The following is a 24,039-nucleotide window of genomic DNA, read 5'->3' as shown; positions in this document are numbered from 1 at the left end:
TCCTTGTTAAAATTTCCAGACGATACTGCAACAACCCCCCACGTATCTCTTTGAAGATTCACCGAAGTAAATGTGTAATCCTCTTGTGTTATACGTACTAAACTGCATTTATAGACCTTGAGTAAGCAGCATGACAAGTTAGTGTCACAGCCCACCTTCTCCCTCATGTTCTCTCTCCTTCCCATCCTCTTATTTCTCTTGTAGCGATAGCTCTCAGCTAATCTTTTGGGTGTCCTGCTGCACTGACTTCCCTCCACCATCACAATTAACGTTGGCGCACAGAGCAACATAGCTAATCAGACCTGATGGTCTGCATACAAGCAATCTGCTATTGGAGGAAAAGGCATTTGTCTTCCCATAAGACCCTTCCTTTTGGCCCTCCACCTCATATCAGTTTACAGAGGGCAAATGAACCAGTTGTACCTGAGGATCTGATTACAGTGAGGCTGTGATTGGTTAAAAGATCTGTTCTCCATAGGACTCTGCTCCTTTCTTTCTTAGCAAGCCATATAGTATTGCTCCAACAAGGTTCAGAGGGAGAAAAATCTCCAGCGGCTCTGTGTAGAGCTCGTCCTTCCATTAAGTACACTACCTATTTAGGTGGTGTGATCATGCCTTTGCACTTTAACACCCTTGCACCTTAACGCCCTTGCTTCCTCATATTGATCACAATGAAGTGCGACAGTAGTGTAGGGAGTAGGACCAGTTAATACTTCTAGTTCTGAAAAAATGGTGCTATGATTAAAAATAGCTAGAAGCAGATCCCAAAAAATACGAATTGACCCAGTTTTACCAAATACTGCCTTTTACTAGAATGATAAACTCCTGAAAAGGGGGGGGGGGGGGGGGGGCGCTATGCCTCTGTTTTTGAATTCAATGTTACTAGTTTTCTATTCCCCTCCCTCTCAAGACTTCTCCTTGAAGACACCTCCTGTTTTTCACTAGGTCTTGAGGATATTCAAACCTTAGCATGGATGCTTTAGCAGGTCAATTTTCAGGGGTTCTAGCTGGATACAAAGATATTTACACAAGAAGATTGTCCTGGGTGAAAATGTGTCCTCTTCAGAGCAGCTAAAAAGCATGCGCGGAGTTCACAGCTTGTGTAATTCCTGGTGCATTAAAAAGCAGTGTTCCTGGGGTGCATGAAAGAATAAAATACACACATGGAATTGAATTTTCAAATCTGCATGCATTCTTTTCCCCCTGTTCCTCTGCCTGCAGAAAAAGAGGCACAAGCCATGAGGGACTTTTTGTGCCTGTGTCAGAGTTTTCAAAGCGAAATTATGCAAGTAGTTTCTCTTTGAAAAATGCCTACACAGTAGGTGGGTTACTGGGAAAATGTCTTCCTAAATGTATGCATTTTAAAATGTCTATTCATGGAAGCTTGAAACCTTAGTGTGTGTTCAGTTTTAAAAGGCCAGCAGCTGCTTGTTTCTCTCGTGGCTTCTAGTGTGTATAAAACTTGAATCCATTGGGGTTAGCTATCTTTTGGTTGCCTTTAGCAACATGCCCACATACTACACTGATTCCACATCTGCATAAAGGCTTGCCAGACAGATCTTCTGGTGGCAGTAGATATGAACTGCCTTTGTAATATAATGCCAGCAGATCTGGCATGCAGCTAAAGGTGAAGATAGACATGTTACATTCACATAGGCCTTGGAGGTGGTCAGTCTGTCATGTCAAGGCCGAGGTAGAAGGCATCTACTCCCGGGGGAACATGAGGGTTCCTGACCCTACCACTGACCCAGGAGTGCTCTGAGAATGATCCAACCTTTTTCGGACTCCTGCAGCAATATAGGAGTCTACTGATTATCTTCCCTGAGGCCAAAGACAAATGCAATTCATGTCATTCAGTTATCGCCACTCGGGGGGGGGGGGGGGGGGGCAATATTCAAACCACCTTCATTAATACCAAGTCCGCATGACTTTTTTTTCCACGTCTTTGCACCAGTTTTCAAAAAGGATGTTGTGTGTACTTTTTGCTTTGAAATTTGCTTTGAAAGTGGGAAGAATTTTCAAAATGTTTTTGTGAGTTAAATTACCATATATGTGCTTAAGTACCTTGTACTTATGTGCTATTTTGTAAACATCAAAACTACCTGAATGGGCTGAAAAAAGTGTGAAAAGTGGAATATTAAAAAAATCTAAATAAAATGTGTTTTTTATGTTGCATGCACATTTACACTTGCAAAAAAGGGGAGGTCTGTGGGCATTCTGGGATGGGGCAAAGAGGTCCGTGTGCAAGTTGCTATTTTATAAGAGACATGCATACGTACATTTGGCAACTTATTCGCATAAATTTACACTTGCTGATTATCTTATACCATTCAGATCTTATCTCATCCTGTACTGTTGGGTGGGTGGGAGGTTTGCATGAACTAGGGGGAGGAGTTCAGGGTGAAGAATTAGGAGGGTCTGAATGACCTGGAGAAGAACTGGGCGAACTGGTGGAGGTGTCTATAAACTGGTGATTTCACTTACATGTGCATGTTTTAAAATATATCGACTTACAGCTAGTAAGTCCATTCTCTTTTTTTGCTCTTAGAATATGCACATGTATGTTTTATAAAATAGGAAATGTATGCTTATTCAATGCATTGACGTGCACACTTCCTGTGCATTGCAGATGTTCGTGTGCATATTGGGGGGAGGGGGGATAGACAAACACATCTTATAACCTATGTATATCCGATACACGCAGGTTATAAAATACTGTAGTAGATCTATGCATGGCTGTATATATGTGGCCACGTGGAGTTGTTTGAAAGTTACTCATTGTGTACACAGTCGCTTGTACCTGCTTTTCTGGGGGTAGAACTTGACTGGAAAAGTACACTTGTAGATTTAAAAATGCTATTTACATATGTATTTTTCTTCTCCCGACCTAAACATGTCCCCTGGAACACTGCATGGATTTCTAGCCTAATTGAGGCTGAGCGAATTTCAGACAGCTGTTAAACATGGGTGCAAAGTGTTTTCCCAGGTGCATTCTTTGAATATTGGCCTTGAAATGTAGTGATTCCAAAACTTATGAAAAAAAACTTAATTCAAATAATTTACAAACGTAAAATGGTATGTTGTCCTTGAAATTAAAACTGGAAATATTGATTTGGTTATCAGAGGTACAGTTTGCTGAGGCACTGGGGTCAGGTCAGGCATGCTCACCAGCACTCTCTTTTGCAGGCTCCCCAGTGGTTAGAAAGTGACTCATGTCAGACGTGTGAGCAGCCTTTCTTCTGGAACATAAAGCAGATGTGGGACACAAAGACACTTGGACTAAGACAGGTGAGGCTGCAGCTTTGGCCATTGTCTATGCTGCTTGGATGAGAATTTTCCCCAGCAATGTGCTGCATGTTAGGGAATAAAAGCAATGATGGGAGTGGTGGCCAAAAGTGAGAAAACAAATGTGAAGGTAGAAAACGACTGGAATAAATTTAAATGAAAAAATAAGTTAATCCAGATTGCTAAACAATCACTTAAATAAAAGTATTTTAATATAGATATTAAGTAAAAAAATATATAGATATATGGAAATAATGAACAATGCTGAACAAGAGAAACTTTTCTAATAGTGCTGTAAGAAATCAGTTTTGGTTTACTGGCAGAGTGGCAAAGTGCTTTAAGGCATTTCAACTTGGCAAACTGGAAAAGAAACCTGACAAAGTTGAAATACTTTCTGATGATGTCTAGCACTAAAATATGGCACATTACATAGTCAAATAGAGAAAATAACATTTTCAGTTACTTTCCCTATGGTTCTGGGGTTGGCAGCTGTTACCTGCTTGTCCTTTAACACTGCCCTGTTATCCTGTCTCTCTTCCACAGAGCATCTGCAGTAGTATATAACTTTCTGTTCCTGAACATACCCAGATCAGTACAGACAAGTGGGTTTATTCATCCCTACCAGCAGATGGAGGCAGAGATCAAATATTTTGAGGCACTGCTACATAATGAGAGTGCCACCTGCAGTCTCTCAGTATTTCTGTGACTCCAGCAGATGGTAGAGGTGCAAACGTGCAGGCCTGACTGATTTGGAGTTTGGAGATTTGGATCTGTTCTCTAAGGTGCCGGGTTCCTTGGTGGGCCATCCCTTGGGTTGAGCCGAGCGAACGAGGCTTTGGATACCCCTGGCTGTTGTAGCCTGCTACTTCTGGGGTCCCTGATAACCAGGTCCACTGCTGGCTCTCTCCGGGAAGTATCCCTTGTGGTTTGTTTGTTTGTTGCTTAAGTTTAAAAAAAAAAAAAAAAAAAAAAAAAGTAATTAGAGAGCTCTGAGAGATTTACAGCCAGGAGAATCAGCCTGCAGTGCAGTGCCGAGGTGGTAGACTTCCAGGGTTGCCGGGGTCAGTAAGGGAGTGGGAGCAGAGTGCACCGGCGGGGGTTCTCTGTAATTTCCCTGGCGGGGGAAAGGTTTCCCATGCACCATGGTCTTTCTGTGAGCTGCTTTTGGTGCACGCTATTCTCGGGCCAATTCTGTTCCTGTGTGCCGTCTTGGCACCTTGGAGGAGCGGCCTACCTTGCGGCAATACGCTTGTGAGTGACACTGCGCGTGTGAGCAGGCCTGCATGATAGAGAAGCCGTGCATGGAAGCCTGTAAGGCCTGCAAGCTTTGGTCTGCTAGATTAAATTTGTGCTTTCTATGAACAGGTTGGGCTTTGGGAGGGAGGGAGCCTCCGCTAAGGGTCCAAAGGACAGGAGGGCCTCTCGCTCTATGGGGCCTGTGGCAGGGGCCAAGGTGGGGGTCTCCACCTCCACTGCTCCCGAGGGGGATTGCATCCAGGGGACTCCAGCCGGCCAGAAATCTGATGACTTATTCCCCCCCCCCCCCCCCCCCGGCTGTCTCTCCTCTGGGGTGGGAACTCAAGGATGGGCAGGAAGAGGGAGTGGATTCATCATCCAGTAGTCCCGAGTGGGTGTTGTCTTGGCCCGCAGGGGTTTTCCCACAAATTCATTCTGCTCATGCACAAGGCTTTCCTGGAACACTGCATCCAGGGAGAAACTTCCAGGCCACCCAAGAGATCTTGACTGGCTTCAGTCGGTGCCTCTAAGAGGGCTAGCAAGCATCTGCATGGCATTGGTGCGGAGCTTGACATCAGGGATCTGGATGACGGATGAGCTGCAGGAGGATGCGGCTTCCCCTCCAATAGCAGACCCGGAGATGAACCTAGGGATCAGAACCTAGATTTGCATGGGAGCAAGGATGACCCAGATCTTGTTCAGGGGACCAGGTCTGAGGGACATGACCCTTGGGTGGGCCACCTGTTTAAAAAGGAGGAGCTGCAGCCTCTCATTTCCCAGGTGTTGGAGGAATTGGGGGTGAAGCTAGCTCAGGAGTCTGATAATGAGTGTCAATCCGGGCCTGGATGGTCTGCAGGGTACTTAGGGGAAACCAAAGACAATAGACTGCCGGAGGACAAGAAGGGCAATAAGAAGGTCTTTCCGTTCCGTCCCTGCTTTCACAAGTTGAAGAGGTTTTGGTGCTGAAGTGGGACTTCCTCCTCTGCTTCCAAGCAGTCGGCAGGTCCTCCAGAGGCTGGTCCAGTCAGGGGACCGGAGGAAGTAAGCCGTCCCAATGAAGCCAGGCTCGTCCGCTCCTTGTGGACAGCGGTAGGGGGCAGGTTGTCCCATTTATTTTTATGAGGAGTGAGCCAAGATTATCTCAGACCAGTGTGTGCTGGAGGTTGTAAGAGACAGTTATGCCTTAGAATTTTCTCGGCAGCTCAGGGATGTCTTTCTGGAGTCCCCTGCTCTTCTTGAAACAAACAGGAAGCGGTAGAGGGGACTCTGCAAAGGTTGATAATCTTGGAGGCAATAGTTCCCATGCTGCTGAGGGAGCAGGGGTAGGGAAGATACTCCATCTATTTTGTGGTTACAAATAAGGAGGGCACCTTCCTTCCCATCTTGGATTTGCAAAAGGTGAACTTGAGTTTGCGGGTGCCACGTTTCCAGATGGAGCTGTGCACAGTAATTGCGGCGGTCCACAAAGGAGAGTTCCTGGCGCCTTTGGATCTCACTGAGGCTTATCTGCATATTTCCATTCGCAAGGACCATCAGAGGTTCCTGTGGTTCAAAGTGCTGGGTCAGCATTTCCAGTTTTGGGCCCTTCCTTTTGGGCTAGCCACAGTTCCTTGAATCTTCACAAAGGCAGCCTTCAGGAGAGGAAGGGATTTTGGTCTGCCCATAACTGGAAGTTTGGCTTATCTGGGCAAAGTCGGAAGCAGATTGCGCTCATTCGGTGGGGCAAGTGATGGATACCCTAAGCTCTTTGGGATGGGTGATCAATGTGGTTCCATCTCAATCTCTGGAGTACCTAGGAACCCACTTCGATACCCTGAAGGGCAGGGTGTATCTGACAGCAGACAGGTTGTCGAAATTGCAGGCGCAAGTAACCTGGCTTCTACACCTTTCTGTTCCAAGGGTCTGGGATTACTTGTAGATTCTGGGTTCTATGGCCTCGCCATTGGATCTGGTTCCAGGGGCCTTTGCTCACATGTGTCCACTGCAGAGAGTGGTGTTGTCCCGGTGGGATCCAATGTCAGAACAGTATTTTGTCCCGTTGCCTCTTCTGAAGGAGTTCAGGTCCAGCCTTGCATGGTGGCTGTCGAGGAGCAACTTGGAAAGAGGGGTGGACCTTGAATCTCCAGATTGGTGTTCGTGGTCACGACCACCCATTCTCAAGGGCTGGGGAGCAATGTGTCTGGGTCGTTTGGCCTAGGGTCTCTGGTCAGTGGCAGAGAAGGCCTGGTCCTTCAATCGGTTGGAGACGAGAGCGATGCGCAGACCTTGGAGTTTCTGCCTCTGGTCCAAGGTCACATGGTTTGGTTGTTTGTGGACAATGCAACAACAGTGACATACATCAATGAAGAGTCCTGCAGTGGCTCGGGAAACTCAGCTATTGTTTGCTTAGGCGGAATTTATTTATTTTTTATTTATTTTATTTATATACCGTCAAACTGTAGACAATCTAGACGGTGTACAATTAGTCATATAAATAAAAAGCACACAAGTCATACATCATAAAAGAATCTAAACAAGGTTAAAATTAATCAAAACTATCTATAAAATACATTGTAATTAATAAAATAAAATATAATAAAATTAAAGCTTAAAAAATCTAATAAACAGCTTGGAGAATAGAAAAAATATATATAAGTAGAATACAAGATAAAACAAACATCAAATAAAACCAGGTGTTACAATAATAAAAGATTAGAAACAGCTTAGTGGATAATCCAAACTGACATGTTGATCATTTTCCTGCCACTAGTTCATAAGCATTTTTGAATAGTAATGTTTTCAACTTCTTGTTAAAGTTTCATATCCTTTTGTAATCTAAGCTCCTCCGATAATGAGTTCCATAACTTAGGGCCTGCAACCTAGAGAGCTCGCTCTCTAACCTCTGATAAATGTGCTGTTCTGAGTGATGGTATTGATAAAAGACCCTTATTGGCTGAGCGAAGGTTCTGCTGTGGTGTATGAAGATGTAATAAGGCATTTAGCCATTCAGTTTGGTTATAATTTATAGCTTTAAATAGGATACATAGAGACTTATACTCAATTCTTTGTTTTATCAGTAACCAATTTAATTCAATGAGGGTTGGGGTGATGTGATCACATTTTTTCCCCACACATAAAACTCTTGCAGCTGCATTCTGGAGGAGCTGCAATGGTCTGATATGGGATTCAGGTATTCCAAGAAGTAAGGCATTGCAATAATCAAGAGTGGAGAAAAGCAGAGATTGTAAGACAGTCCTGAAGTGTTTAAAATCTAACACGGGCTTTAGCCGCTTTAAAATTTGTAATTTAAAATAACTGTATCTTATTTTCCGCTTTATGTCTCGGATTTAATCTAAAATAAGAATCAATTAAAATACCAAGATCTCGTACTTGACTTGAAGATTCAATCTGCATGAAATTGGTGTTAAAATGGAAGGTTTTACTAAAATTAGATTTTCTGCTTAACAGAATTAATTCTGTCTTTTGATTGTTTAAAATCAACTTCATATGAGACAAAAGTTGTCTAATTGAATTTAGGTAAATTTCAAGTTCTTTAAAGATGTCTTCCAGGGTATTCTTTATAGGAATCAAGAGCTGTACATCATCAGTGTAAATATAGTAAATTAGTCCTAGTCCTGACAACAATTTACAAAGTGGCAAAAGATAAATATTGAGCAGACCCTTGAGGAACCCCAGATTCGATGTTTATTTTGTTAGAAAAACATTCCTTTAGTTGAACGATAAAATCTCTCAGAGAGAAATGATTTAAACCACTTGAATACACTTCCATTTATACCAATTTCCAACAGTCTATGAAGTAAAATTTGAATATCAACTGTATCAAAGGCAGCTCACCTCGAGGGAATTGCAGCCTCTCTCATATAGCGAAAGTGGACAATGTGCAGACGGATTTCCTAAGCAGGCAGCAGTTGGATCCCGGGGAGTGGGAGCTATCCCCGGAAGCCTGGAATCACATTTGTGCCAGATGGGATGTTCTGCAGCTGGATCTCATGGCCATGCGGGCCAATGCAAAGACAAGATTTTTCAGTTGCAGAAAGGAGGTCAGTTCGGTAGGACTAGATGCTCTAGTGTGTCCCTGGCCGGGAATCCTTCTATATGTGTTTCCTCAGTGACCGCTCATAGCTCAAGTGCTTCAGTGTATAGAAGTGCATCCAGGATCGGTAGTGCTGGTGGTGCCGGAGTAGCCGCGTCGTCTTTGGTTCGCAGACCTGGTGCGCGACTGTTGAGGAACCTCTTCGGCTGGCTCATCTGCCAGGGTTTTTGTGGCAGGGTCCCATATTTTCAGATCAGAAGGATCACTTTTGTCTTGCAGCTTGGATTTTGAGAGGCAGAGATTACACTTGAAGGGATATTTGGAGTCAGTGATTGCTACCCTGCTTCAGGCTAGTTAACCTTCCTCTTCCATGGCTTACGTCAGGGTTTGGAAGGTTTTTGAGACATGGTGTGTTCAGCAGTGGCTGGATTCTCTGGCAGCATCTGTTCCGCATATTTTTTTCTTTTCTGTAGCAGGGTTTGTCCAAGGGTTTGGCTTTCAGTTCGCTCCGTGTCCAAATTTCAGCCTTGGGTTGTCTCAGGGGCAAAGTGTGAGCCAAGCCTTTGGCCTCTCATCCGGATGTCATTCGATTCTTCAACAGGGTTAAGAATGTGAGACTCCCGGTTCGAAAGGTGTGTCCGGATTGGGACCTCAACTTAGCTTTGCGAGTTCTCTATGAGGCCTCCTTTGGGAAGGACTTCTTTGAAGGACCTTACTTTGAAGACCGTTTTTTCTGATGGCAATTTTGTTCAGCCAGGCGTATTTCGGAGCTTTAGGCTCTTTCTTGTCGTGATCCTTTCTTGCGGATTTCTAACGTACAGTGTCTTCCTTTTTGCCAAAGGTGGTTTCTGCCTTCCATGTGAATTAGACAGCAGAATTACTGGGTTTCCCAGAGTGGTCTAGAGATTCTGCGAAGGGTCGAGATCTCCATCTTTTGGATGTAAGGCGTGCCCTGTTGCATTATTTGAAGGTCACCAATTCTTTTAGTCAATCGGACCATCTTTTTGTGGTATTCGGTGGAGCGAAGAAAGGGGAGAAAGCAACTAAAGCTACTTTGGAATGTTGGTTGAAAGAGGCTATTTGTTCGGCCTATATTTGTAAGGGCCGTGCCACACGGACAAATCTTAAGGTGCATTCTACTAGAGCACAAGCAGCCTCTTGGGCGGAGTGTCAGTTGGTGTCTCCCCAAGAGATCTGTAGGACCGCGGTGTGGTCCTCGCTTCATACTTTCACCATGCATTACCGATTGGATGTTTGGGCATAGGAGAGTGCGACTTTCGGTGAAAGTGTGAGAGTGGGTTTTTCGGATTCCTGCCCAGTATAAGGTTGCTTGAATACATCCCACTTGTCTGGACTGATCTGAGTATGTTCAGGAAAGAAAAATTGGTTCTTACCTGCTAATTTTCGTTCCTGTAATACCACAGATCAGTTCAGAGATCCGCCCTGGTATTACTGCCAAAAGACTGATTTTTCCTGGTACTTCTCCACTGAATATTGAAGTTTTCTTTACCAATTCGAACAATTAAGTTTGAGTTAAGCAGTTGACAGGCTGTTGTTGGTGCTAGAGTTTTGTAGGTCCCCAGTTCATGGGTATCCAATCCTGGGTTTTCTCGTTCGCCCTGCTGTAGGGGAATGGTACCTAATCTTGGCTTGGGTACAGGTTAAAATTGAGGGACTGCAGGTGGCGCCCTCGTTATGTGGCAGTGCCTCAAAGTTTTTATTCTCTGCCACCTCCTGGTGGTAGGAATGCATAAACCCACTTGTCTGGACTGATCTGTGATATTGCAGGTAAGAACCAATTTTCCTATACTTTTGCAAAGACTTGGAACACCACCAGTAAAGGAAAAACACATTTGATGAATGCCAAAGCACTGATGCAGAGAAAATAACATTTCATGTAGAGGTTTATCACTTTTGAAATAGGATTCAGAGGTTGAGTAAATAATATGGGGGATTGGGCAGATGGATCTAGCTTCTGGTTTAAGTATGACAACTTGAAAACTCGTTTACCCAGAATAGCAGAGGACCAAAGATGACAAACCCTTAGTCAGGTAAGCAGCAGCACACTGCAGGCAATTTGTCTTAGCTAGAGCTGTATAGTTGGGAAGAGCTGGGCAGACTGGGTAAACTAGTTGGTTATATGCCTTTATCTACTATATTACTGTGTGTAGAGTGCTATAGTTTAGTACAGTGTCTTGTCACAGAGTATTTCAGCTTGAAATGCCCCTTGAGTAGATGCAGCAAGTTAGGCTGGGAGTTTTCTTCTTACTAAGCAGGCCTGCCAAGAGTGGTTAAAGAGTTAACAAGTTTTAACAGCGTTCTTGGAGCATTCCAAGAATCAGTAATCAAAGGAATGTTCCAGGGTTTTGTGTCTGTTAAATATCTTTCAACAATAATTGAGTAATTTAGCAGAAAGAGGACTAGAACATAATCTCCTGGAAGAAAGGAAAGCATAGCAGCAGGGTTAAAGAAATGTGGGCAGTCTAACAGTAACAGTTTCTCTGACATTGTCCCCACAAACTCTCTCAAAGTCAAATGTTTTATTCTGTGTAGAAAAATGCTTGGTGTATGTGGCTCTTTGACGTCTGGTTAAAGTGTTTGGGGTTTTTTTTTCCCCTTCTCCTTATTCCCATGAAGCATCACTGTAGAAAGTGTGGCAGAGCAGTATGTGCCAAGTGCAGTTCAAAGCGTTCCAGCTATCCAATCATGGGCTTCGAATTCCAGGTCCGTGTCTGCGACTCGTGCTATGACTCCATCAAAGATGAAGAGTGAGTATCTATTGCCTGTCTCCCTCCCCCCTTATAAGGACAACCTCTAGGTAAAGGTTTCTAGGACTAGACAGGAAACATTGCTGCAGTGTGTATAATCTGTATTGGGAGCTAAAGCTGTCCTGTTTTTATTGAATTCTATGCTTTGTTCTTCAAATGTATAACTTCACTATGTCATAAGTAATGAAGAAGCAGAAATATAGATAGATACTGACCTTTGACGGTAGTTTGGGTGATTTCTCTGAAGATGAGCCCTACACAGAGAGAGCTTGTGACTGTTCTTGGCACCAAATAGATGGATTCTTCCAGAGCTTTCTGGAAAGGTGTAAAAAGTTTCTGTCACTTAATGTATGATAGTTACCATGCTGCCACAGTTCCCCTCTCTTCCTTTTTATCTGCTTGGAACTGTCTGATGTGTGTATTTCTCTAGAGCCCCAGAAAGTTGCTGAAGAGAGATTTCTTTCATACTTTTCCTTCTGGCTTTAGCTAACAAAAAAACCCCCTCTTTCCCTATTAGGTTTCTGCCACTCTATTAGTTTTCTTCATTGCTGTCTGTCAGTTAAAGTGCCCATTTTTTTTTCTTCTCTTTGGACTGTATACTTTTTTCCTCACCATATCCAGCAAGCAGGCCAGTAGCTTCGATTTCTGTCCCAACTGCAAACAGAAGATGATATCCATAACTGACCATCATCAGTTTACTTGTAAGAGTCTGGGACAAGACCACAATAACTGAGGCAGTGCATCTGTGCAAGCATATAAACCAGAGTGGCTTGGATCCAGAAGATCAAGCTGCTTCCCTTCAGCAACTCGAAACTGGTATTCAGGACCACAGAGCCCCTCCTACCGTTGGAGGCCAGACTGTCAAAAAGACCTTCGACCTTTTTCAGTGGCTCAGAAGCCAGGCCCAGAAGTCAGGAAATATTACCCTCCCTGCTCAAGCTGAGGCAAGGGCTCTTGAGTTCAGTTATGGAGCTGGAGAAAGCAGGTGAGGGGGAGAAGTGCCAAAGCATCAACACATCTCTTCAAAATGTGGCTTTGAGAGCAAGGGGATACAGAAGGTTCCACACGATCCAAACCATCTGCCCCTCAGGCTTGGACAATACCACAGTGGTCTCCAGAGATCCAGTCTGGAGTCTTTGATTTCACCATGGAAGATATCCACTTCACAGTGCAACAACCCCCTTCCCCACCGCAGGTGGTTGTTGGCACTCAAGATGGTGGTGTACAGGAGAATCACTGAAATGTTCACTTGATGTTCCAAGTTTAAATGGAGATTTGCCATCTGTTATGAGGGCAAGGCCTTAAATTCCTTCTTGTTATGTATTTCTCTTTAAATATTGTTGTACTTATTTTTTAAATTTTGATTGTTTTAAATATTTTCACTTTTTTTGTAAACCACTTTGATGGCTCTTACAGAATTATGGTAAATCAAATAATTTACTACCTTCTACATTTTTCAGTGTTGGGCCTAAAGAAAACAATTGGTAGGCACCAGTTGCATTAAGGTGAATTTTATCACTATCATGTGGAAAGATGCCCCATTTCTGTACCATGTCTATTCAGATTCATCTGGATTTTTCTTCCTGTCTAGCCTTGCACAGTGTCATGGGACATTAGGTCCTTAACCCAAGGGGTAGCATTGTCACATCGTTTTCTCCTAAATATCAACCAAGTAGCTGAGTTTTGCAAGACCTGCACGACTCTCAACGACATAACAGGCAGATCAACAACGAGAATTACAATAATCTATAGAATACAGCACAGTGGGTTTCAAAGTCATCCTTAGAGTACGTATTTCAAATGACATAAATCGCAATTTAAAATAACCCCCCTTCGAAATATTCTGCAAGTGGGTCTTAAAAATAAGCTGACTGTCAAAAATTACACCCAGATTTCGCATCAAGTTTGAAAACTGGATTATCAATATCCAATAACAAAAACAATATTGTTTGTCTAAATAATCTGGATCACAGAAGAAACATTGCTTCAGTTTTGTGAGCAATCAGTAACATGATTCCTTTGTGCACAGCTTAATGATTGGATGCAATCTGCAATGTGAACTAATATAGCCGACAAGTTGCTCTTTATGGGAAAATACAATTGCAGTTTCTGTTCATACCCCAGATCAGTCCAGACAAGTGGGTTTATGCATCCCTACCAGCAGATGGAGGCACAGAACAAAACTTTGAGGCACTGCTACATAACTAAGATCGCCATCTGCAGTCCCTCAGTATTTCTCTGAGTCCAGCAGATGGTAGAGGTGCAAACCTGCAGTCTGATAGTTTAATCTTTCTTTTTTTTTCCCCTTAGTCTTAGTGATAGAGAGAAGATAGAAGATCTGAGGTTGGAGCTCCCAGAGGTGTTAAGTTCCTTTGTGGGCCATCCCTCTGGTTCAGTAGGGCAAGTGGGGGGTTGGATATCCCCTGCCAGACTCGACCCTTGATTCCAGGGTTGAGGGAAAGCCAGGGGTCCTGGTTCCCTCGCTCCCCCTGAGGGCCCCCCACACAAGCCGGCCTGTTGCAGCGTCCTGGAGCCCTAGAAACAGTAAAGTATGCCTTCGGGTATTTTTTTCTGAGGGGCTGGGGAGGCTGCGTGCTTTTTTTAGGGCTGCCGATTAATGAGTTCTCTCCATCGTGTGGCTGTGTCGACGGCATCGGAGTGAGGAGGAATCCGCGCAGCTTGAGCTGTCCATTCAGCACTCAGAGCCGGGAAAGTGGCATTAGCAGATACGGCTTTATTTTTTCTCCTGCTCGGTTTATTTTTAGCCACGAGCGCCATGCCGTCTCCCACTGAGCACGGGAAATCTTGTTGGGCCTACAGGGGGAGGTGCTGTCATCTCATTGTGGCCCATCTCTTCCCTGCCTGTCTCTCTGAAGGCGAGGGAGCCTTGACAAAGGCTTCAAGGGGCAAATACTGCACTTGGGTTAGCCTCGCCCCAGGCTGGCAAAGAGGCTGGATACTTAGCCGCCAGCTCCTATCTAGCGAGATAGGCCTCATGTATCAGCAAAATAAAATCCGTGGAAAATCCACCACAGTTCCCCTCCTCTGTGGGTGCCAAGTCCTCCCCTGAGCCCACTGACATCTCCCCCACCATATGACCCCTGTAGCACAGGAGAAAGCGGGGGAGGGGATTTCCTGTCTTCCTCATCCATGGCATGTCTCCTGCCACGAGCAGCCAAAATGGCACTGTCTCTTTCACCTCCCTCCAGGGGCCTCCTGCACAGGGGCTGCAGCTGAGGTGCGTCCGAGGAAGGGGGACATTTTGTGATGGTTTCCTCCGAGGATTTTGATGGTGCTGATCCACTGGGCAGTGATCTGCAGGACCCGCAAGTGGATCAGGGTGCAGATCCAGGGGCTGGTCCGCTGAGGGACCCAGATACAGACAAGGTACCTCTGGCAGAGGGGATGACCCTAGGGTGGTTAGATTATTCCGCAAGGATGAATTGCAGCCTCTCATCCACTTGTCTGGACTGATCTGTGGTATTCCAGGAACGAAAATTAGCAGGTAAGAACCAGTTTTCCTATTGTCAGCATGATCCTTTTTGTCATCTGATATGAATTAGAATTGAAGGCGTCCTCTCTCAATGAACTTTTGATATTTAGAGAAATTTATTTGTTTATCACATTAGTCAAGCAAAAGAAGAAGTGTGCTCCCCTGAAGAAGCTTTGTGAAGCGAAACATGTTGGGATGTATTTTTTTATATATGTGTGAATGGTGTGTGTTGGTATGTATAGTGAACGTTTGGCGTGTGATTGAGGGTGAACTCAGTGGCATGGTGGTTGATGTTTCTTTAGAAAGTGTTGCTTTAGAGTATATTTATAATATTAAGTTTGTACAAATTTTGGTAATATTTTTGAAAATGTTTTTTTTTTTGTTTTTTTTTAAATATATGTGGTGATATAACAAGTAAACCTTTTGTCATTTAAATATTTTAGGATATATTTTCTTTAGATGTTCAGTTGAAGTGAAACTGCAAAAAAATAAAAACCCTTTTGTGTCTCATTTTCCTTCTAATATTCACATTTTGCCTGTCTGGGAAATACACAAGGCTGTTATACCAGTAGTAGCTACAAGGTGTCAAGCACAAGAATGCCTGAATGTAGACATAGGCAACTGCCTAAGGTGAAGGCTCGTAATATAGAGGCCAAAGAGGAGCCTGCTTTTGCTTGCCTTAGGGCCAGCTTCAAAAGGGCACTACCGTGGCACTTTGCCTGTGGACGCTGAGATCTTAAATCTTGCCCTGTGCGCATGTAGAGTCGGGCTGTGGCTTTGGCCTACGTTGGGCTACAGGATCACGATGCCATAGTGAGCTGCATCGAAGGCAGGAGCTCCAGTAATATGCAGCGGAAAGCGCGTGTGATGCCAGGGCACCCAGCATCGCTGGATGGTGAGGCCACAACAGTGGCAGCAGGATCAGTAGACAGCCTTTGGAGTGCCGGCAGTGGGAAGTGGTTGTGGGGGATCTTGATGTGGCACTGGGGGGGTAAGAGATGTTTGGTTTTGCTTATGTGCTTTGGGGGCAGTGTGGGACCCTAGCCAGTGTGGTGCAGGAGTGGTAGTGGAGTTGCACGGGTTGCAGGTGCTAGGTAACAGGAGGGTAGCTTCAGAGGCTCGCGGATCGGTGATTATTGGGGGAGTGTGACTGAGAGGATCAGCTGTATTGGCTGTGGGATTTGGGGGTTGAGAGAGAGAGGAGAATTGGATAGACTTTGAATGTGAGAGGGTTTTGAGTGGGGGAATGGTTATCTGGGAATGCCTCAATATGCACACATCTATAAACACACCCATTTCCTCTAACTCTTCTTCCACTTGATTATATATTTTTATGTGTGTGTATGTGAGAGAAGGGATTGATGCCAGAGATGGATGTGTATTTGAGAGAGTACTAGGGATGAAGTTTGGAAAGGAGTTAGAGAGAGGACTTGGAAGTAAGGAGAGGACAGCAGATCTGGAGTGCCTCTGTCTTCCCAGTGATGTTTTGATTATGTTCAAGTCCTTGGTGAAAAGATCATTAAAAACTCTGTATTTACAGAAGTCTTGAAATAGATATTTAATTTGACAGCAAATATTTTGCATGTCTCTGCTACTAGGAGATATCCGGTGATGGGGAGTGTAAGCCAGCCAAGCTTTCTCATATAATGAAATGGAGCAGGGTCTTATCACAGCTTCCTGACCACAGAATGTCACTTGGCAAGATAATGCAGTTGTCAGAGTTGAATTGTCATCTTCCTGACAACCTTCTTTGTTCTAAGGGCTAGGCTAATGCTTAGCTCCTTTATTGCTTTAATATCAGTGGCTGGAATTTAATGATGATTTGATGGAAGAGCTCTTTTTTTTTTCTTGTTAAATATTTCCCCTGCAGTCGCAGTTCCTTGGCAACATTTCATGAAGGAAAGCACAATATCTCTTACATGAGCATGGACGTTTCCAGAGGACTGATGGTGACCTGTGGCAGCGATCGAATTGTGAAGGTACAGGTGATATTTTTAGGCCAATAGCTCTGGTCCATTCTTCTCAGCAGCATGAAATATGGTATCTTCCCTGCAATACAAATGGATGCAGTGAGGTTGGCTTTCATTATTTGAGTTCAGAGTTAATTAATCTCCCAACCTGTTGTAGTTGTGGTTTCCAGAGCTACAGACCTGCCCTGATATCCCCTCACTCAGCACACTTGCTCTTCTGCCCCACACTCTGCATAATTGTGCTACTCCTGACTTTGCATGATACTTACACACCCTTTTCAGACTCATTCGAGATGTTGATACCTTTGGGAAGGCTAAGTGACCTTTTCCGATCAAGTGCCAAAACAGCGGCAATATTGCTTGCTTGAAGGGGCTCCATTGTTGAAATCATGCTCCTCATGGGGTAGAGACTAGAGATGTGCATTCGTCCTGTTTCGGCAACCCCAAAAAACGAAGCAAATTTTCCTGAAATTTCATGAATTTATTTTTGGGGTTAGTGTGTGCTAACCCGAAATTCAGGGCGGCCAAAAAAAAAAGGCCCAAACCGTGGGAAACCGAAGTTTCCCACGGCGGGCCGATAACAAAGGCCGAACCAGATCTCTAGTAGAGACCCAAAGTAGATAGTGCCTGTGACAAAATTCAAATCAGAAAACTCCTCCTCCTCCTTTGCCCACCCCAGCATCCCACTGCCTCAGAGGCGTCAGCATCTGTGAGCATTTTCAGAACTCATGGGTTGACTGGGATAATCTTGTGGTATCAGCACTTCTCTGAGAGAGAGCGGTGCGCTGTAGGAAAGGGGTTACTTGTCATGGGTTTCTGAACCCTGCCTTAGGCATTCTCCTATTTTGGAGTTTACCTACAATTTAAAAAAAAAAAAAAAAAAGTAGTTTTTTTTTAATTATTATACATAAATTATAAGATGCATTGGAGAAAGCAAGTTTGCTTATCGTAAATGGTGTTCTCCATAGACAGCATGATAAATTCTACAATACATGTGGGGGATATCACGAAATATATCCTTCTCTTGTGGCGTTTAATACCAGAAATCTTATTAGTAAGGAGGCTAATATTATATCTTGCTGAATATAATTGCTTAAAGTTCTCCTAGGACAATTAGGATGGTAGTCCTCACACATGGGTGGCATTGGTTGAAGCCCAGCACGGAAAACTTATGTCAACATTTCTAGAACTTTGACTAGGTATAGTAAGCATGCCAGCATGACCTATAGCATGTGTCCGTGCGGGGTCCTTCTTCAGTCGTTTTTCTGTGAAGTGTCCACCTCACCTTTTTTTTTTTTTTTTGAGTTCGTGGCTTTTTGTTCAAAATTGCCTTGGAAAACTGTTTCACCAAGTGGAGTGTTATCTTGTGTTTTTTGTCTTTCTTGGCACGGGTCCCTGTCCAGTTCCACTTAGTCTTCCAGCCAGGTTTTTCGGCGGTTTGGTAAGTTTTATTTCGTTTCTGTCCCACCTCACCCCCAACCCGTGGCAGCAGTGCCTCGGTGCCCACTGGTGTCTGTCACCTACTGTCACTGCTCCTCGTTTTTGCCCCTTCATTTCACTTCATCATGGCCTTATCAGGTTTCTGTCAATGCCCTCTGTGCCCAAGGACATGTCCATTGTGGACCCACATAATGTGTGTATCCTTTGGCTGGGAGCATCACATGACATCCGGGAGTGCCGCCTATGCAACCAAATGACCCTGAAGGGACATTGCGCTCACCTCGACAAAATGGAGAAGATCTTTGGGGCGAGAAAGTCCGAGCCATCGACATCTGCATCGGTGGCAGACACCGAAGGACCTTGGAGCTGCACTTGGAGATGGTTTTCAGGGGTAATGAGTCGGAAGAACTGAATGAAATCACTGTGCCGGGAAAAATAGTGGAAACTATTCTCAAGATCAAAATCGTAGAGCATATAGAAAGACATGGTTTAATGGAACCCAAGGGAAGTCTTGCCTAACAAATATGCTTCTTTTTTTTTTTTTTTGAAAGGGTTAATAAGCATGTGGATAAAGGTGAACCAGTAAATGTAGTGTATTTGGATTTTAGAAGGCGTTTGACAAAGACCCTCATGAGAGGCTTCTAAGAAAACTAAAAAGTCATGGGATAGGAGGTAATGTCCTTTCGTGGATTACAAACTGGTTAAAAGACAGGAAACAGAGAGTAGGATTAAATGGTCAATTTTCTCAGTGGAAAAGGGTAAACAGTGGAGTGCCTCAGGGATCTGTACTTGGACCGGTGCTTTTCAATATATATATAAATGATCTGGAAAGGAATACGATGAGTGAGGTTATCAAATTTGCGGATGATAGAAAATTATTCAGAGTAGTTAAATCACAAGCGGATTGTGATACATTACAGGAGGACCTTGCAAGACTGGAAGATTGGGCATCCAAATGGCAGATGAAATTTAATGTGGAAAAGTGCAAAGTGTTGCATATAGGGAAAAATAACCCTTGCTGTAGTTAGACGATGTTAGATTCCATATTAGGAGCTACCACCCAGGAAAAAGATCTAGGCATCATAGTGGATAAATCTTTAAAATCGTCGGCTCAGTGTGCTGCAGCAATCAAAAAAGCAAACAATGTTAGGAATTATTAGGAAGGGAATGGTTAATAAAACGGAAAATGTCATAATGCCTCTACATCGCTCCATGGTGAGACCGCACCTTGAATACTGTGTACAATTCTGGTCGCCACATCTCAAAAAAGATATAGTGGCGATGGAGAAGGTACAGAGAAGGGCAACCAAAATGATAAAGGGATGGAACAGATCCCCTATGAGGAAAGACTGAAGAGGTTAGGGCTGTTCAGCTTGGAGAAGAGATGGCTGAGGGGGGATATGATAGAGGTCTTTAAGATCATGAGAGGTCTTGAACGAGTAGATGTGAATCGGTTATTTACACTTTCGAATAATAGAAGGACTAGGGAGCATTCCATGAAGTTAGCAAGTAGCACATTTTAGACTAATCGGAGAAAATTCTTTTTCACTCAACGCACAATAAAGCTCTTGCATTTGTTGCCAGAGGATGTGGTTAGTGCAGTTAATGTAGCTGGGTTAAGGTTTGGATAAGTTCTTGGAAGTTAAGTCCATTAACTGCTATTAATCAAGTTTACTTAGGGAATATCCAGTGCTATTAATTGCATCAGTAGCATGGGATCTTCTTAGTGTTTGGGTAATTGCCAGGTTCTTGTGGCCTGTTTTGGTCTCTGTTGGAAACATGATGCTGGGCTTGATGGACCCTTGGACTCACCCAGCATGGCAATTTCTTATGTTGTGTTTCTTATGCACTGATAATCATCAAGCCATTGGCGAGGCCGACTGCTCCATCAATGCCGCCGTGGATAGGAGTGCCGGGGACTGGCTCCTATCGGTCTCTTCCAGGTCGAGGACATTAGGTTTGTCGTCGTCAGCCTTGGCACCGGAGAAACACCTGTTATTGTTTGTAAGGTTTTGGGTGGACCCTTGAACACTGTGACAGTTGACCACGCCCACGGGGGGAAGTCCCGTGAGGGGCCACAGGTCAGGCTCAACTTTGGAACACACAACACAGTTATATCTTTTATTAGACAGAGTTGAGTAGCCACCAGAGGTGGCAGTAGTGAGTAGAGATGAAGCCCGGTTGGGCTTAGGGATCCTCAGGATACTGGAACAGCGATTCCCTCTATGGCTGTGCTGTAGTGGAGAAAACTGAGATAGTGAGAACAGTGAAGCATACACGGAGTTCTGGTATAGAGCCTCGTTGGTAAAGTTACTCACACAGAGGTTTCTCCCGGAAGGAAACACCAAAGCTGGAATAGAGGCAGGCCCTCGGAAGAGCGCGTACCTGGTTCCAGGGAACAGCTCTGAGGAAATAAAGTTGGTAACTTACTGATGATGTAGGCAGCGGTTTCTTCCAAGCAGAAGCAATAAGTTCAGGCAGCGAGTCAGGGAACATGGGCCCTCGAGGAGCGAGTACCGGTTCCTGATAGCGACCTGAAAGAAATGAGAGAGGCCCCCGAGGAGCGGGTACCCGTTAGGATAAAATCCAAAAGTTGGAGAGGCAGAGTAGCTAGGTATGGAGAGCGAATCCCATCCATAAGGATTCCCTTGCTAACTCGATTAGCTAGCAAAAAGTGTAGGCTTTTGTATCCGGGATGCGTGACGTCATCACAGGGGGACACCCCTGAGGTTCGCGCCAAAGAGAGAATAAGAAGCAGGGCCGCGCGCCCTATGGTACCTGGACAACATGGGATGCAGCGCCCAAGCCGGACCGGGGACGCCGGAGAAGATGACAGGCAGATGCCGTGGCAGCCAGACGTCCATCAGCAGCGGGAGGAGTCGCAAAAAAGGTAAGGTGGGCGGAGTGGAGACGTCGGGCAGCGACAGTCGTAACTACACCGGGCCAAGTACAGAGGGAAGCCGAGGAAACATCGGCATTGGTCACTTTCGATGCACGATGCCTGGCTCGGGAAGGTGCCAGCGCTTGCCTTAATGCCCCAGAAGCGACCCCCACGGCGAGGAGTGCCCATCCTCCATTGATGCTGGAGGTCTGCAATGATCTCTGTTGGTCCTGTGTCTGTCACTGATCCACCTTGGGGATCCAAGGAATTTCTGACCACCCCTCCTGCTTCCCAGTCTATTTTAGCATCGGCAACTTTCAAGGAGGAGTTGGAGCGGAGAGTCCAGCTGGTGGTTAATCGGGTCCTGCGGGGCATCGAGCCAATGGCACCAAGGTATCTACCCACGTTCTCCCTGCTGGAACCACTGCTGGAGCAGCTCAACATGCTTATCGATGTGTTATTGACCCACCTGGCATCAATTCCCGGGAGGCCATCTTTGCCCAGCAGGGCACCTATGCTTCCCCTGACTAATGCGGTGCTCATTGCTGGTTCCTCTGAGGAGGAAGCTCCATCAAGGCCAGCAGTGATACCGAGGCCTGCAGCCCCCGTCCAACTTTGCTGGGGCTGGCACCGGTGCAACTGGTGCCTAGGCCTCTGGATGAAGGCCAAGCAGCTAGGGCCCCATCCCTTGTAGATTAGTGAGGATGAGGCCTCGTATGACCCCTGGGTGGCTGATGCTGCAGAATCCTCCTCAGAACTGTCTCTTCTAGAGGAACGAAGGAGGCTTCCGCCTGAGGACCTGACCTTCATAGGTTTTGTAAGGGTGATGGTAGAGACCGTCTTGTTTCAGTTGATGATTGAGGACGCCAGGCATAAGATGCTGGAAATCCTCCAGTTTGTGGTGTCCTGGTACATGAGTTCTTTAAGGAGTTGCTGTTGAGGATTTGGAAGTACTTCCTGTAAACAGGAAGGCAGACAGAGTTTACCTTGTCCAACAGCCTATCGGATTTGAAAAGCATCAGCTGGCATACCAATTGGTAGTGTTTGAATCCGCTCTCAAGAGAGCCAAGAGTGCTCTGACCCATGCCTCAGTGCCCCTGAGGAAGGATCACAGAGCAATGGATGCTTTTGGGAGGAAGGTATTTCAGGAGACAATGCTCATTGCCCTCATTGCTTCCTACCATCTCTACATGAGCCAATACTCTCGCAATCTCTGGAAGCAGGTGCAGGAAGCAGCAGAGCAGCTAAGTCAACAGCAGCAAGGCACCTTCTTTTTGTTGGTGCATCAGGGCCTGGAGTGTGGAAAACATGAGGTGCATTCCACTTAAGATGTTTTTGAGATGGCAGCGAGAGTCTCTGCAGCGGGAATCGGCACCTGCAGAATGGCATGGCTGCAGGCCTCGTATCTCTGACCAGAGGTACAGGAAAGACTCTCTGGCCTGCAATGCACAGGGGAGAATCTCGTCGGCGATAAGGTGAGGGATGCGGTGGCCAGTTGCAGGATCACCATGATGCCCTCCAGGATTTCTCTGCTAGCACTTTGGACCCGCCCTCCTCAGCCTTGGAGGTCTGCGAGACAAAGTCAGAGGTGGTCTTTCTACTGTCAGAGGAAGTAGTATGCTCTGGCTCTTTGCTCTTGTTTGCGGAGGATGAGCTCCTGAGACCATCCCAGGCAGCAACGAGCTCCCAAGCCCCAATCTGCGCCCCAATCTGCGCCCCAGCCAAATCTTAGGACTGGGTTTTGACTGGATCATAGGGAGCATAAGCCAGCCACCTGTACCCAAGATGTTGGACCCCCCTGGTCGGGGGCAGGTTAAGGTTCTTTGCAAACCTAGTATAACCTCAGACCAGTGGGTTCTGTCCATCGTCTGCCAAGGATACCAATTTGAATCTATTGGGTGACCCATTAAATTCTCCTCCGTGCCTGTTTTGAGGGCCCATAGTACATCAGGAGGTACTGTTAAGGGAGCTCTCTGCCCTCTTAATGGCCAGAGCAATCGAGCCTGTCCCACCAGGGCAAAGAGGGCAAGGACTCTAATCACAGTACTTCCTGCTTCCAAAGAGAACAGGGGGACTCCGTCCCATCCTAGACCTGAGAGTCTTGAACATGTTTCTAAGAAAAGAAAAGTTCAAGATGGTTTCCCTGGGCACCCTGATTCCCCCTTCTGCAAAAAGAGGAAAGTCTATGCTCCCTCAATTTAAAGGACGCATACACTCACTCAGATTTGTGATGGGAAAACAGAACTTCCAGTACAGAGTGTTGCCATTCAGGCTAGCTTCAGCCCCATGTGTTTTTACAAAGTGTCTGGACATAGTGGGATCGCACCTCCGCAGACTGGGAGTGCATGTTTGCCCTTACTTGGATGACTGGCTGGTCAAGAGCACCTCTCAGGCAGGGGCAGATCAGTCCTTGCACTTGACCATCTGGGTGTTGGAGTCACTAGGGTTCATTACCAACTACCCGAAGTCCCATCTCAGCCCATCACTTCAATTGGACTTCATAAGAGCCCTGCTACACATGGCTCAGGCAAAAGCCTTCCTGCTGTGATCCATGGCGGTCACCTTGGCGTCCATAGCAGCGGTGATGCAGCAGGTGTCAGCTCGGCACATGTTGTGGCTGTTGGGCCACATGGCTGCAACCGTACATGTTACTCCCTTGGCACATTTACACATATGCAGAGCCCAGTGGATCTTGAGGTTGCAGTGTGCCAAGCACAAAGGACCTTCAGGCTTGCATCTGCATCATTCCATTTCTCTGGGACTCCTTGTCCTGGTGGTGGGTTCTCTCAAATTTGGAGCCAGGAGTATCTTTCCAACCTCTCCCTACCCAAATTGTCCTTACCACAGATGCGTCCATCCTGGGGTGAGGTGCTCATGTAGAGGTGCCCCGCACACAGGGCCTATGGTCCGCCCAGGAAGCACAATATCAAATC

General features: G+C 45.5%; 1 protein-coding gene across 2 annotated transcripts in view; it reads left to right on the top strand.

The window, feature by feature from the left end:
- The window catches only part of WDFY1 (WD repeat and FYVE domain containing 1), a 102,812-nt gene that overhangs the window by 68,313 nt on the left and 10,460 nt on the right, over positions 1-24,039 (top strand). The window contains exons 9-11 of one of the 2 annotated variants that reach the window (XM_029616330.1): positions 3,187-3,288; positions 11,192-11,322; positions 16,686-16,800. In XM_029616330.1, coding sequence (XP_029472190.1) covers positions 3,187-3,288; positions 11,192-11,322; positions 16,686-16,800 — 348 coding nt within the window. The remainder of the gene's footprint in view (positions 1-3,186; positions 3,289-11,191; positions 11,323-16,685; positions 16,801-24,039) is intronic. The other variant, XM_029616331.1, reaches the window with a different exon arrangement.

Source organism: Rhinatrema bivittatum, chromosome 9 (genome assembly GCF_901001135.1).
Source record: "Rhinatrema bivittatum chromosome 9, aRhiBiv1.1, whole genome shotgun sequence".
In the NCBI taxonomy this organism is placed as follows: domain Eukaryota; kingdom Metazoa; phylum Chordata; class Amphibia; order Gymnophiona; family Rhinatrematidae; genus Rhinatrema; species Rhinatrema bivittatum.
The sequence above is the reverse complement of the archived record's forward strand: the minus strand, read 5'-3'. Positions and strand labels throughout refer to the sequence as shown.